Consider the following 15965-nt stretch of genomic DNA (forward strand, 5'->3'; position numbering starts at 1 on the left):
GCTCTAGCTTAGGTTCCGGTAAAATACTATGTAGCATCCGAGAAAGATAGCACTACAGGGTTCGGTAATAGATGCCTTGACCCTTTGGATGAAATTAAATAAGAGCGTGTGGGTTTTTGCAAGGCAAGAGGGCGATTGAGCACCTTTGACTAATGCACTGCCAATACACAAGGAATTTCCATCGAGAGAGTCTCAACCATGCCATTTAAGATGGGAAGGAATTTTTTTCCAAGCCAAGAGCATTTTGGAAGTAAAAGCACAGCCTTTAACCCTGCCATCAATATAACCCTGAATGAGAGCAATTGCATAGAGCAAAGCACTATGAGTGCATCCCTGTTTCACTGAGCGGTGTAGAGTCCACTGATTAGAAATGTCTCCAGACAAAATACAGGTTGCTTCCCTGTCATTTTCCAACCAATGAATAATAGGCTTCATTTTATTCCCAAAACCCAAAGATTTGCATGGTATGCGAGATAAAGTCCCATTGTACAATGTTAAATGCTTTGGCGATGTCTACTTGTAGCAAAGGTACATCTGTTTGGTGTACTTGACATATTCTATCCCAACATAGGCATTAGCAATATTGTTAGTGATATGCTTGTGAGATATGAAGCCATATTAGGTAGGATGTAGACCATCATGCACAAAACCTTTTAAATCTATCCACCACTGTTTTGGCAACCAATCAGCAAAATATTCACGAGGATGCTTTTTGGGGAGAAGCTTAACTAATCCTTTCTTCCAGGCAAGCGGCATCTGCTGATTTTGCGAAGCATGATTAATCATATGCAATAAAACCTGCTTTAGGGGCACGAGCTTCAGCAAATTCTTGCTCCCTAGGAGAAAGCTCCTTCACACGAACATCTAAAGAGATAGGAGCAACCTCATCAGCACAAGGAACTAAAGCAGGTATATCTCCTACTTGTAAGGGAGGGTCCATGGCGCCATCAGTAGCCTCCAGATGTAGAGCTGGCTCAAGAACTCTGACTGGCACCCAACGGGGGATGACTAGAAGAGGACGTGCTGAAGGTCCTGTGCGCGCTGTAAACGAAGGTCGTGTGCGTCATCAGTAGCCTCCAGATGTAGAGCTGGCTCAACAACTCTGACTGGCACCCAACGGGGGATGACTGGAAGAGGACGTGCTGAAGGTTTTGTGCGTGCTGTAAACGAAGGTCCAGAATGAGAGGCTGTAGCTGGCGGTCCTGGGCGAGAGGTGGAAGGTCTAGCAGCACGAGAAGTGGTAGGATGTGAGGTAGAACGTGAAGTAGGTCCAACCGAGGTGGTGCTAGGAGGCGCAACACCCGTGGACCTTTTAGGCCTTTTGCTTTTTTTCTTCCTTGGGCAATCTCTGGCAAAGTGCCTAGGGGTCCTGCAAATCCTACACTGATCCTGTCTTTCTATGATCTCGACTCTCTCCCTGAAGAAGGAGCCATCTGGACGCTGGAGCATGATGTGGTCATCCATAAGGTTAGGGTCAGTGACAATGACCCTAACGCGTGGTACCCCGTCCGATCTGATTGCCTCTGTTGCCGAAGAAGGCATCCCAAGAAGGGGGGGGGATCTTGGTGACCATCCGAAAAGCGGCTCCAATGGAAGATGAGAGTTGATGGTATACCTGAGGGAGGTCGGGAAATTTGAGGAAGAGTGAAAATGTTCGGCCATCCTCCTCCAAAGGGTCAAAGCTCAACGAGAAAGGTGCCAAGAAGATCCTCCTGGAGCTGAGTGCCAAAGGATTGGTCTGACGCACTGTACTTGTTGCTTCCAGGGAATCAAAAACAACCTGAAAGAAACCTCGACCAAGCAGACGAACATCTGTGAGGTGCCCTGCGAGGTCTCCGGGTAAAGTGTCGAGCATCCAGTCCCTGACCTGCAATCTGGAAGGGTGGGACCCATGGATGCGAGCAAAGAGCGATGTCGAGCTCTCCTGCTCTGTATCTTTTTTGAGCTGCTGCAGCTCGTCTTTTGAGAATGTGATGGTTTTCGCGGTAGGGTCAAAGCCCAATGAGAAAGGTGTCAAGAGGATCCTCTTGGAGCTCAGTGCCAAAGGATTGGCCTGAAGCATTGTCCTTGCTGCTCCGGGGAATAAAAAACAACCTAAAAGAAACCTCGACCAAGCAGACGAACATCTGTGAGGTGCCCTACGAGGTCTCCAGGTAAAGCGGCGAGCATCCAATCCTTGGCCTGTAATCTGGAAGGGTGGGACTCATGGATGCAAGCAAAGATAAGTGTTGAGCTCTCCTGCTCTGTATCTTTTTTGAGCTGCTGCAACTCGTCTTTTGAGAATGTGATGGTTTTTGTGGTCGGTGGAAGTGGGCGAGGATTGGCTGAAGGCAGAACCATCGTCAATCAAGGTGGAAAGGACGATTCGAACACCGTCGAGCACCGCCCGACTAACAAGCTGCTTAGGAAGAGGGTGAAGGCAGAGGAGGTTCCGAGATGAGGGTGAAGGTAGAGGGAGGGGATGAAGGGGGGAGGGTGAGGATGGAGGAAGAATGGTGAGGATGAGGATGAAGGGAGAGGGGATGGAAGAGGAGGGGAGAGGAGAGTCAAGCTGAAGGGGTGGCTGAAGAAGTGAGGGAGGCGGGCAAGGGGGCCGAGGGAGGGCGGGGAAAGGGAGGCTGCAGTGGCGAGGGGAGGAGGCGGGTGTAGGGGGCAGGGTAGGGGGGCTGAGGAGTGGGGGTAGAAGGCTGGGGACGAGGACGGGGGAGAGGGCATGAGAAGCGGGGGAGGGGGGCGGGGGTAGAGGGCGTGGGAGAGGGGTAGAGGGCAGGGGAGAGGGGCTGAGCAGCGAGGTAGGGGGCGGGGGAGAGGGGCTGAGCAAGGAGGGAGAGGTGAGGCAGGGAGGGAGCTGAGAGGAGGGAGGAGAGGGGGGCGGGGAGGGAAGGAGGCAGGAGGAGGCTGAGTGGGGGCAGGAAAGGAAGGTAGTCGAGGAGCAGCAGCAACTAGCAAAGATTGCCCCAAATTTGACAGTTTTGCCCTTCCTGAAATTAGGGGTTTTGACAATTTTTGTATTGGCTTGGCACAGCCACTTTTGGGCATTTGGTAGACATTGACATGCATGAACATTGACATTGGCTTGGAATTGCGAATCACAATTGCAACTGCAACACAATTTGGGGCTTTTCCCATTTGCCCTCGTTTTGGCATATTTGCCCTCTCAGGTTTTGGGGCTTTTGCTAGATTTGCTGCCCATTGCAGTGACATTTGCTTTATTCACCGCAATTTGGTATATTATGCATTTGCCCCTTGATTTGGGCTTGTTGTCTTGTCAGATTTGAGGCACACAGCCTCCATCTGGGACATTTACAGCTCAATTGATCATTGCATACATTTGCAGACATTTTCCCCTTGTTTTGGGCTGATAGTTTTGCAGGACAGCTATCTTTGGCAGGGGGGTTCTTTGACGGGACAGATATTGTTTTGCAGGTCATATTTTTGGGGATAGCATGCGCATTTAGCTCATTGTTAGAGCAATCAATTTTTGGTTGGTCACTGCCTGATATTTGCTGTCATTTTGGACAGCCAGCTCATTTTGCAGTGAAAGCCTTGAGGCTACTCTTGAGCGCACATTTTTCCTTCAGGGATTTATTTTTGCCATGGGAAGCAATGATTAGATGGGTATGTTCTCAGCTGAGGACAACCTCGATGGACCCAATTATCCCATGTGGTCATACGTGGTGAAACATTTGCTGGATTGCCAAAAAAATTTGGGGTATTGTCTCAGGATCGGATCTTCGACCTTCCTCTATGGCATCCACTTTTGCTGCTGCTACAGCTGGTGCCAGTTGCTACAGCCATGTCTCGATCAACTGCCACCGCTGGTGCAGCTGTTACAGCCACCTCTAGATATACAACTACTCCAGCCACACCACCTACACCCGAACAGGCTAGATGGGATGGCAGAGATGCCCAATCACATTCTATCACTGCTTTTTCAGTCAAGAGACATCATTCCTCACATTCGGTCTTGCAAAACATCAAAGGCTGCAAGGGACATCTTGGCTCACCTTTACCAAGTTCGCAATGAGGCACGTGTTGCTTTCGTGTTGCTTTCTTACGCAGGCAATTGGAGAATGTCAAAATGGAAGAGGGGGACAACATGGATGCATACATCACAAAAATCAAGGATTTTCAAGAGCAGCTCATTAATGTGGACGAATATATTTTAGATGCTCAGTCTAGGACACTCGATGGACTTCTTGTGTCCTACCAAGGGTTTGCTACTACATTGAGGTTGGTTGCCACGGACAATCCCAACACTTATACTTTCGACCAGCTTGTTTCCCTTCTTCTGCAGGAAGAGCAGAGTTGAACAAATCGTGCTGCCTCTCAAATTGCAAGTCAGGCTTTTGTTGCAAATCAAAAAATAAGGAAAAGAACGGGCAAAATTACAGCAAACCCAAGCCTTTTGGGGCTCATCTATTGCTGGACACTCATCTAATTCCGCCCTGTCTGATGCAAAGAAGAAAAACAGCAAACGTTGTAATTATTGCTGGAAGCCAGGACATGACATTTTTGAATGTCGCAAAGCGCATCGCTTCTGAAAAGAAAAAGCAGCAAAAGGGACTTGCTGTCACTACTACTGCTGCTGCCCCAGATCATGGTCATGAGGCAGCAAACATTGCTCACCATGAGTGGGCTTTCACGGTGACATGCCAGTACCGTCCAGAGAAGCATGCTACAGCCTTGTTTGTCTTAGATTCTAAGTCAGATTGGTGCTTCGACAGTGGTGCTTCCAAGCACATCGCTTCTTGCAGATCACTCTTTCAGACATTGGGGGTTGCTCCACATGGTGGCACAGTGACATGTGCCAACAATGCATCATATCTCGTGAAAGGGATTGGCTAGGTCGAGGTCACTTCAGTTTCAGGTGATACGATCATGCTCATGGACCTCATCGTAGATGTGCCGTGTATGACAACCGGTACGATGACATCGTAGTACTTATTGGGTCACTTTCTTCTGGGCTATATCATCTTGATGTTTACGACAAACAACTTGCTGTAGAGGCAAATTTGGTGGCTGAATCTGTAATTTCAGAATCCCACTTATGGCATGCGAGGTTGGGTCACCTCAACTACAGAAGCTTGGTTAAAATGCATTCACAAAACATGGCGGTTGCTCTCCCACCCATGCATGTACCGATTAAACATGTTTGTGAGGGATGCTTGTTGGGCAAAATGCACCGTTTCTCATATCCAAAGGATGGGAGAGTTGGTGCATCCAAGAAGCTTCACCTTGTGCATAGTGATGTGTACGGGCCGATGCGGACAGCATCTCTTGAGGGCTACCTTTTCTACCTTTGTGGATGACTACACCAGATTTGCTTGGATATATGGCATGAAGGCCAAATCTGACGTGTTTCGATGCTTCAGACATTGGCTTGCCATGGCTGAAAATGAATCTTGGAACAAGTTCCTTACTGTACGCACTGACAGGGGAGGAGAGTACATGTCCCGTGAATTCTCTGATTTTTTGGCAGCTCGGGGTATTATTCATCAATGTACATGCCAGTAGGCAAATGTGCCATAGGCACAAAGTGGGTCTACAAGGTGAAAAGGAAAGCTGATGGTGGCAGTTTTGACCGCCTCAAGGCCCACTTGGTTGCAAAGGGCTATGCACAACATCATGACATTGACTTTGAGGAGACCTTTGCTCCCACCTCACGCATTACTACTATCAGGTGTGTTATTGCGATGGCATCTCATTGGCAGTGGGAGGTTCATCAAATGGACATCAAGATTGCCTTCCTTCATGGTGATCTTCAGGAAGAGGTCCATGTCACTCAGCCACCTGGTTTTGAACAATTGGGTTGTGAAAACATGGTTTGCTGGCTTAGAGAAGCCCTCACTGGATTGAACCAGGGACCCCGGGCATGGTATGCGAAGATACATGCATTTTTGACAGCTCGTGGCTTTTAGAACAGCCCAACTGAGGGCACTCTATATGTTCGAAAGAATGCATCAGAATTTTTAATTCTGATTCTACATGTGGATGATATGCTTATCACTTGGCCACATATGGAACAAATTGCAGATTTCAAGGCTGATTTACAGCAGTCTTTTGCCATGATAGATATTGCCGGTTGCACTATTATTTGGGCATACAGTTTGCATATGTTGAGGGGGGTATAATGATGAGTTAGTCCAAGTATATTGGACAGCTCCTTGATTGCTTTCAGTTCGAGGATTGCAAGCCAGTTTCTACTCCATTGGAGCGTGGCTTTCGTTTCTCCTCCGAGGATGGAAGCCCACCATTTGATGCATCCCTTCATCAGCAGGCTGTTGGATGCCTTATATACCTTTGTCATACCTGGCCTGATCTTTAGTATGCAATTTCCCACCTCAGCAGGTACATGCACAAGCCTAGTACGCAGCATTGGCAAGCAGTGAAGGGGGTCTTTTGATACTTGAAGGCCAGACAGCATTTGGGTTTATTATATGGTTCAGAGGCCCCACTCGTTTTGCATGCATTTACAGACAGCGACTGGGCAGGATGTTATGACACTAGGGTGTCACACAACGGCAACTGTTTTATGCTTGGAGCTTCATGCATCTCTTGGTTGACAAGAAACAGCCTACAGTTGCCACATCCAGTTGTGAAACTGAGTACAGAGCAGCTTTCACAGCTACAGTAGAGTGCATTTGGCTTTGCAAGTTACTTCTATATCTTGGTATCATTCAGCCCGACTCTACTACGATCACTCACAGCCAGAGTGCTTTGGCGGTTGCTAGAAACCCAGTGTTTCATGCACACACAAAGCATATTGTGGTCCACTATCACTATGTTTGCGAGCGACTGTGTGGTGGAGACATCTTGTTGTCCTATGTTCCCACCGAGGACAACTTGGCAGTTCTCTTCACAAAGGCTTTACCATGGCCCGAGTTTGAAGCATTTCGACATGCTTTACACTTGGTTCCTTTTATTACGTGAGGGATCACTTTGTACTCATCATAGGTTGCTATATCCCTCTGGGACGAATATGTGCAACCTTGATGTAGTTTCCTGGTAGTCGTGAGATACTTCAGCCATACCATGGAGGGGGGTTTGTTAGCACATAGCCCTGGTATGAGCCTTGTAGGTCAGGTCAGCTCTATGAGTTGACTTCATTGGTCAACCATATGGTTGACTTGGGGGCCATATAGGCCACCCTTTGTATTTCCCTCTTATTCATTTGAGCAGAACAACGCTTTGCTCCAGCTTGTTGTTTGCTTCCCGCACTCCACTCCTGTTCCATTGCTTCCTGCACCCAACATTTCTACCTGCAGAAATATTATCCGGACATTTAGCAGTGCATGTTCTAGGTTGTTTTCAATGTAGTAAAGAGTCTATAGATGTTGCCCATACAGGCTGAAAAAGCTCTACCCAAGTAGGCAATACAGTTGCCACGCTGTCCTGCTAGTGCATGTTAGTAGCCTTATGAGATTTGGAGATGGGAAGGACACAATGCCCTGTTGGGGTAAAGGCACATTGCCAACCCTTCATTAAAGATAGGACACCTATGACTGTCTTAAGACAGTCATAGGGTAAACCTAATCCTAATAAAAACAAATGAGTTTGTGGTGTGGCTCATCACTTCACACCCGCACACCTTGAGTCTTCTCTCTCTCTCACTCTCTCTCTCTTGCTCTTCTTCCCCCGTCAGTCCCTTTCAACTGGTATCAGAGCAAGGTTTCCCTTCTACCCTCGACCTCTTCCCTCGACCTCCACCTAGCCAGCGCCGTACGGACGTACGGACGTCCGTACAGCCGTACGGACGGACTTCGAGCAGCACGGATCTGTTCAGGGAGCAAGCGCGGGCATCGAGCGTGATCGCGGGCTGTGGCGTGGTCGCGGGCTGTGGCGCGGTCGCGGGCTGTACAGCAGCTGCTGACAGCAGCAGGGCGGCACTGCGTCACACCAGCAGCTGCACAGCAGCTGCTACAGCTGCATAGCAGCTGCATAGCTGCTAAGCCCTTCGGGCGTCGCACAGACTACACCAAGGGAGACCGTACGGACTGCCGTACAGCTGTACGAACGACGCCGCCACACCTTTCGACATTTTTTGTTTTCCCTCTTCTGGGATTCCGTACAGGAGCCGTACATCTGTACGGATCTCCACAGTGCAGGTACAGGGAGCTGCTTCCTATTTTTGCAGCAGGGAGTACATTTTCTTTGTTTGGGGAAGAAAGAGAGGTGAAAGCGCATTCTGCTCTTCATTCCTCTTGATTCAGGGTCTTTTTTTTTCAGTTCACAAAACTGTGTTATCTTGACAGTACAGCAAGTACTTTCATTCATCTCGTGCTTGAGGTGAAGAGAACCACAGTGTGTGGTTGATTGCACAGCTATTTTGTTCTGGGAAGGTAATGCCTTGATTTTGCAAGAGGACATGCTTTTACTGGGTTTGAATCTCAGCTTACAGGTGAGCAGATCATAGGGCTTTTTGTCCGGAAGGTGATGCATTGTATGCCTTGAGGCAGTGTGGTGCCAGAGAGCACATATTTGTCTTGATTTCCGCAGTGTCGAGGTGACATTTTCTTGCAGGTCACATTTCTTGTGCCACACTCAGAGAACCTCAGTTGAGCCACGCTTGGCCAGGGCGCATCGAGTTTACTCGGTCCCTAACTGTCCATCGTTGACAGTGCTCAAAAGGTTCCTCATTGAGTGTTTGTACGTTGGGATCTGTGTATGTCATTTCTACACAGGGCAGTATATGCATTCCATTGGTGGATGATTTTGTCAGAGAGATTTTCATATTGCATGCTACCTCAGTGTTGAGGTGTTCTCCACTTGATTCAGGTGTCAGATCAAGGGGCTTTTGCCCAGACTTTGTTTGATAGCACTTGGGTTACCGACAGAGATCTTCAGATGCATTTTCTCCCCTTGGTATAAGGGTGATTGCTTGGGATTTATCCCATTTTCTGTTGCAGGCTGTGTGACAGGCTGAAGTGTCATTTTTTTTGGGTGTTTGCCAAGTGGTTTATGCATATTAACTCAGTGCAATACCTCATCTGAGGTGGGAGAAGTGATCAGTACAGTCAGTACATCAGGGTTTACAGCAGTGTTTGTGCTTTGTCAGATGATTATGCACTGTTAAGCACTTGTTGAGCAACTGCAGCAGTCTGAAATTACTGTTTTTATGCCTCTTTGAGCACGGTACAGTGTGTCAGAAGGTACAGTATTTGCAGGGTCATTTACTGTTTTGCTGCAGATTTTCCTGACAGTAAAAAACAGCACCATTGAGAGTGCTTCTGGCTCTTGAATAGAGCAGGTTTTTTTTGAGAAATCAGAATTTTTATTCAGTCTTTTTTTTTTAACTTCCAGGGAGTTAGGTACTTTCCTTATCTGATATGGCATCAGGGGGAAGTGATTCTTCAATTCTGAACATAAAGAAACTGGAAGGAGCACACAACTATGCATTATGGGCAGAACAGTGCTTGAATGTACTTCTGTTAAAGAAGATTGCTAAGCCCATAAGGGTGAAGGGTGTCAAACCATCTGACATGGCAGCTGATGACTGGGAAGAGCTTGATTTGTCTTCAAGGGCAGCTATCATGCTCACTATTTCAGACACTCTTGTGTTCAATGTTCAGGCTGAAAAGACCTCTTATGGTCTATGGCAAAGACTAGAAGAATTGTATGCCCAAAAGAGCTCAGCCAGTAAGGTTTATTGGCTGAAGAAGCTGGTTGATCTTCGCATGAAGGAAGGTACAGCTATGACCTCACACTTGAGTGAGTTCAATGCCATCTTTACACAGCTGATTGCACAGGGGTTGAATCTTGATGAGGAGTTCAAGGCTACTTTCTTGTTGTGTACCCTCCCTGAGAGTTGGGACACTTTCAAGACCACCCTGTCTAATTCAAATGTCACTCTTATATATGCTGATGTAGAGAGCTCTCTCCTTATGGAGGAGATGAGCAGGAAGAATAATGCGGGCAGCAAGTCTTCAAATGCTTTGCAGGTACAGGATAGAGGCAGAACTCAGCAGAAGGGGAGATCTGCTAGTAAGTCCAAATTCCGAAGTCAGTCCCGTGGTAAAAAGGATATTGAATGCTTTTATTGTGGCAAGAAGGGACATGTGAAGTCTAAGTGCTTCAAGTTCATACGGGATCAGAATGCCAAGAAGGCTGAAACAAAGGATGCAGGAAATGCAAGCAAAGGCAAAGGCAAGGCCAAGGCAGATGACTTGGATGCAGTGAATGTTGCAGCAGAGGACAGTGACAGTGACATACATGATGTTTTATGCTCTTCTGCTGTAATAACACATGCCTTGGTTATTGATGGTCACGACATGCACACCTGGCTCTTGGATTCAGGTGCCTCTTTTCATGTTACTCCTCATAGGGAGTGGTTTACTTCCTACACAGGTACTCAAGGAGTTGTTCATCTTGGGAACAACTATGCATGTTAGATTGCAGGGATTGGCAGTATACAAATAGTATTTCCTGATGGACGCATATTCATGCTTGATGGTGTCCGCCATGTGCCGCAAATTAAGAAAAATCTGATTAGCACTGGCTTATTGGATGACAGTGGTTACCACACCACATTTGGGGATTCCAAATGGGTGATTACTGATGGCCAGACTGTAGTGGCTGAGGGTTTTAAGAGTGATACCTTGTACCCTCTTTATGTTTCCAGTGTGGTAATCATGTTGTTGCCATAACCGAGCTACCAAAGGTTTCATTGTGGCATAGCCGGTTGGGACACATGTCTGTTAAAGGAATGCAAGAACTGTCACGTTTGGGTTATCTGCCGCCTCTTTCTTTTTCAGATTTGCCTACTTGTGATCATTGTATATTTGGCAAGCATTCTGTGACTCCTCATAAGAGGAGAACTCCCCAGAATAGAGCACCACTTGATCTAGTGCACACTGATTTATGTGAGATGCCACAATTATCACTAGGGGGTGCAAAATATTTTATTACTTTCATTGATGATGCCACACGCAAAGTGTGGGTCTATTTCTTGAAGCATAAGGGAGATGCCTTAGATGCTTTCAAGAAGTTTGTTGCTCAGGTTGAGAATCGGACAGGTCGCAGGCTGAAATGCCTCAGGTCCGATAATGGGGGTGAGTATGTGTCACATGCTTTTGTGCAGTTTTGCCAAGCTAAGGGCATCAAACAGGAACTCACAGCCCCTCATAATGCATCTCAAAATGGTGCAAGTGAGCGTATGAATCGAACTATTCAGGAGACGGTTCGATGTATGTTGTCTTATGCTGCATTACCCCATGGCTTTTGGGCAGAAGCCGTGCAAACAGCAGTTCACATTATTAACAGGTCGCCAAACAAGGCTTTGGAGTTGAAAGTGCCAGAAGAGGTGTGGTTTGGCAAGCCACCTTCATATAAGCACTTACGTGTATTTGGCTGCGAGTGCTTTGCTCATGTACGCAAAGAACTACGCACCAAACTGGATCCAAAGTCTATCAGATGCATCTTTATGGGTTATGGTGACGAAGGTGAAATGGGGTACAGGTTATGGGATCCCGTTAAACGGAAGATTATACGCAGCAATGATGTCATCTTTAAAGAGGATAGTGTACACAAGGAACCCGTGCAACCTGTGGAATACAGGAGGGTTATTTATGATGATGTTGGACAGCAAAGAATGCCCATTTATATGCAGCAGCAGGCTGCTGCAGATCACCCTGTTCAAGAGGGTATACAGGCTGAAAATCAGCCAGATAATTTTGCCAATGATGCACCACTGGATGTGCCAGCAGATGGGGCTGTAGAACAGCCAGATATGGTGGTACAGCCACCTGTCATGCATGAAGAACAGGCTGGACAGCAGCCTAATCCGGAACATTTTGTTAGAAGGAGCACCCGTGTACAACGGCCTCCTGCCAGGTTTGTTCCAGGAGCCAATAATGTGGCTGATTTTATCATGCTGACAGATTGTGGTGAGCCTTCCAGCTTCAAGGAAGCTATGGGAAGAACGGAGAAAAAGAAGTGGGAGAAAGCCATGCAGTCAGAAATGTACTCCCTAGTTCAGAATGATACATGGGACTTGGTGCAGTTACCTGCAGGCAGAAAGGTTTTGCCATGCAAGTGGGTTTACAAAGTCAAAGTGGATTCAAATGCTTTATCTAGGTATAAGGCCAGATTGGTTGCCAAGGGATTTAAGCAGGAGAAGGGCATTGACTTTGATGAGATCTTTTCCCGTGTAGTCAAGATGACTACTTTGAGAGCAGTGTTAGCTCTTGTTGCTCATGACGACATGGATTTATGTCAGATGGATGTGAAGACAGCCTTTCTTCACGGAGATCTCCATGATGAGATCTATATGAGTCAGCCAGAGGGATATGCTGTTAAAGGGAAAGAGCAGCTTGTGTGTAAGTTCAAGAGGAGCTTGTATGGACTCAAGCAGGCGCCAAGAGAATGGTACAAGAAGTTTGATGCCTTCATGCAGTCCCAAGGGTATCATAGGTGTGAGACCGATCATTGCTTGTACACCAAACGGGCAAAGGATGGCAGTTTGATGCTACTCATTCTATATGTGGATGACATGCTTATTGCCAGTAAATGTCAGCATGAGATTAGTGCTTTGAAGAAACAACTGCATAAGTCTTTTGACATGAAAGACTTGGGTGATGCAAATCATATTCTTGGCATGCGGATTACTCGTGACAGGTCCAAGGGACTTTTGTTTCTGTCACAGAAAGAGTACATTGACAAAGTACTGCAGCGCTTTAAAATGGAGGGGGGGAAGTCTATTAGTACCCCGTTGCCTCCACATTTAAAACTCAGCAGTAAGGACAGCCCCAGATCAGATGATGATAAGGCTGAAATGGCCAAGGTTCCGTATGCATCTGCAGTTGGTTCTTTGATGTATGCCATGGTTGCCACTCGTCCGGATATTGCTTTTGCGGTGGGAGTCATCAGCAGGTATATGGCAAATCCAGGCAAGCGGCACTGGGAAGCAGTGAAAGGTGTCTTGAGGTATCTCAAGGGTACCAAAGACTTGTGCATATGCTATGGTAGGCAGGATGCATTGGTGCATGGTTTTACAGATTCAGACTATGCAGGGAATGCAGATAACCGGAAGTCTACTACCGGTTATATTTTCACATTTGCAGGAGGTGCTATATCATGGGTGTCTCGGTTGCAGAAATGTGTTGCACTGTCAACCACTGAAGCTGAATATGTTGCAGCCACTGAGGCCTGCAAGGAAGCAATATGGCTTACTCGGCTGGTGGGAGATTTGGGCATTACAGGAGATATGCCAGTTTTGCATTGTGATAGTCAGAGTGCTATCATGTTGGCAAAGAATCCGGTCTTTCATCAGAAGACCAAGCACATAGAAGTGAAATATCATTTCATCAGGGAGGTACTGGAAGACAAGCGACTTGAGCTTGTGAAAGTGCATACTGATGATAATCCTGCAGATTTGCTCACTAAGAGCTTGCCTACAGAGCGGTTTGCACATTGCCGCCACATCATGGGATTAGGATGAGACCATTCTTATTTTATGGTCTTGTATACAGTAACTGTATATTGCTGTAATTTTTATTCTTTTCTCCCCTTTAGGCACATTGGCCTTTAGGTGGGAGGTTGTTGGGGTAAAGGCACATTGCCAACCCTTCATTAAAGATAGGACACCTATGACTGTCTTAAGACAGTCATAGGGTAAACCTAATCCTAATAAAAACAAATGAGTTTGTGGTGTGGCTCATCACTTCACACCCGCACACCTTGAGTCTTCTCTCTCTCTCACTCTCTCTCTCTTGCTCTTCTTCCCCCGTCAGTCCCTTTCATGCCCCTATGGCTTGAGCGTGCTGCTTGGGGTCGATTTTTACCTGCAAGAGTGACGTTCAGATCACTTATGGAGAAGAGGGTGCAACCCTTTGGTTTTATATGCCTCAAGGAGGGTCTAGCGGTGTTGCTGTACAGGTGAGGATTTACATCTGGGCGGATGTCCAGAGGGTTGATGCAACATGGGTTTCTCATGCTTTGTAGCTCTTTGATGGAGAGGTAGCCAATGGAAGTGTAGGAGGTGAGAGGCAACCAAGGGATATGTATGCTGAGCAGCCACTTATCTTATTCTCAATGCTGCCTGTAAGGCTGTTCATTCTCAATGCTGCCTGTAAGGCTGTTCCACAATGTGAAATTTGCACATTAAAAACTTGTGTTTTCTGGTTCCCCTTATCTTATTTAGTTCAAAGTGCCTTTTCTTGATGGGAATGTTTTGTAATTTTGATTTTGTATGGATTGATTAAGTCTTGTGACTGACGTAATTTCTCTCCAATGGTGTGTCGACAGATTATTTCTGATGAAAATCTTGATTATCAACCGTGGGCCTTGTTGGATGAAGAGCAAAAAAGAGTAATTTCTTTTTTCAAAATTTCAGCTTGTGTCTGTTGCTTGGTTTGTGTAGAAGATGCAAGGGTGGAATGCTGGGTTTGTGGTTAAATTATGATAAATTTCTATTAATTTTGGGAGTTAATGGAATTGAAACATGTCATATGATGGTGTTCAGGACAGTTTAATGAATTGGATGGCAACGTTAACTCCAAAAGAGCAATTGATTATTCGGTGGCACTACGGTTTTGATACAGAGGGCAGTGGTCGCTCATCTTTAGAAACTCTTGGCCAAAAGTTTGTGTTCTGAGCTAATCCTTGTGGTTTAGTTGTTTCTTCCAATACATGAATGTTGTCTGGATGTGAAGGCATGAAAGAAGTCTATTTCCATCGACATTCTTAGAGGCTTCTTGTGGTTCATCCAGAGTTTGTCGTCTTTTCTACAGGTTGGGCATATCTAAAGAGAGAGTTCGACAAATAGAGTGTGCTGCTATGCAGAAAATGCAGCTGCAATTTGAGGATATTGGGCTCTTCACAGCTTGAGAGAGCTGCTTGCTCCCCTTAATGAGGTCCATGATGACCTATTCAGATAGAATTCTTCAGGGAAAGCATTGAGCACAATGTTTTTTAACGGCAAGGTCTCTGTGCAGGTGCTCACATGCCATACTAGTCTAGGGGCAGCCTTTGGACCTGCCACGCTGACTTTTGAGCTGACACTCCCTATTTTTGATATGGGTCAGTGGCATCAGATCCCCCTCATCCTATTGTAAAGCTCTACTTCTTATGTACATAGGGAAGGTTGACATGCACATTTAAAGAGCCCTTTGTCCTTTTGGATGTAGTAGTCGGTCAAGGCACTCCCAGTAGACCAGCATCAGAATATATTGTTACAATGATTCACGTCGATCGACAGTGTGTTGCTTGGGCCATTCAGAGGCAGTGATTATCGATGATACTTTGTAGTGAATGTCTATTCAGTGAATAGTAGACCAAATCATAATTTTTTTTCAAAGACGATTTGAAGATTTAACAAAGAGCCAGAATGTCTTCTCAAATTGGAACGCTTGAAATGGTGTCAAACCTATATATTGGAATCCTTTGTATGTTCATCCAACTCTACGTCATAGATACATACCAAGCTACCGTTTTGCCTGTAAAATTTTAGTTTAGGGTGTGCATGATCAATAAGTTTGCGGATTATATGACTCACATGGAGTTGAAGAAATCTGATTTCTTTATCTTAATCTGAAATTAAATAGCCTTGATTTAATAGCTAAGCTGTTGGGTGAATATATCTTTGGATCATTCGTACAGCCATGGAAATGCCAATAGATCATCAGTACTTGCAAATGCTTTTTTGATGCTCCTCAACTTGAGCGCGTGTACACATCAAGAGATCGAATTTGATATTTCATAAGCTCCTAGGGAATCACCCATAATGAAATGCTGTATATTTGAATAGCCCACTCAACATTGCCAAAATTCAACCTGTTACATTCCTTGTTTATTGTTCTCCAACTTCATTGGCATGAAGTTCCAAGAATAGCAAATTGCTTTGATTTTTCATAAACATGATCGGGATATAACTTTGCTTGTATGGAGAAAGATCTTGTGGTCCAATATTTTTTATATTTAGACACACACTAATGACAAATATAGCTTGTATTGGTTTCATTACGGAT

At 45.9% G+C, this 15965-nt stretch overlaps 1 protein-coding gene across 1 annotated transcript in view; it reads left to right on the forward strand.

Moving 5' to 3' along the window:
* LOC147899511 (uncharacterized) overlaps window positions 1-15443 on the forward strand; it is a 64886-nt gene extending 49443 nt beyond the window's left edge. The window contains exons 7-9 of the mRNA XM_087378693.1: window positions 14245-14307; window positions 14462-14580; window positions 14730-15443. Coding sequence (XP_087234819.1) covers window positions 14245-14307; window positions 14462-14580; window positions 14730-14826 — 279 coding nt within the window. The 3' untranslated portion in view covers window positions 14827-15443. The remainder of the gene's footprint in view (window positions 1-14244; window positions 14308-14461; window positions 14581-14729) is intronic.
* The last annotated feature ends 522 nt before the right edge of the window (window positions 15444-15965 follow it).

Source organism: Dipteris shenzhenensis, chromosome 8, assembly GCF_047967505.1.
Source record: "Dipteris shenzhenensis isolate YYH24624 ecotype China chromosome 8, Dip_SZ_1.0, whole genome shotgun sequence".
In the NCBI taxonomy this organism is placed as follows: domain Eukaryota; kingdom Viridiplantae; phylum Streptophyta; class Polypodiopsida; order Gleicheniales; family Dipteridaceae; genus Dipteris; species Dipteris shenzhenensis.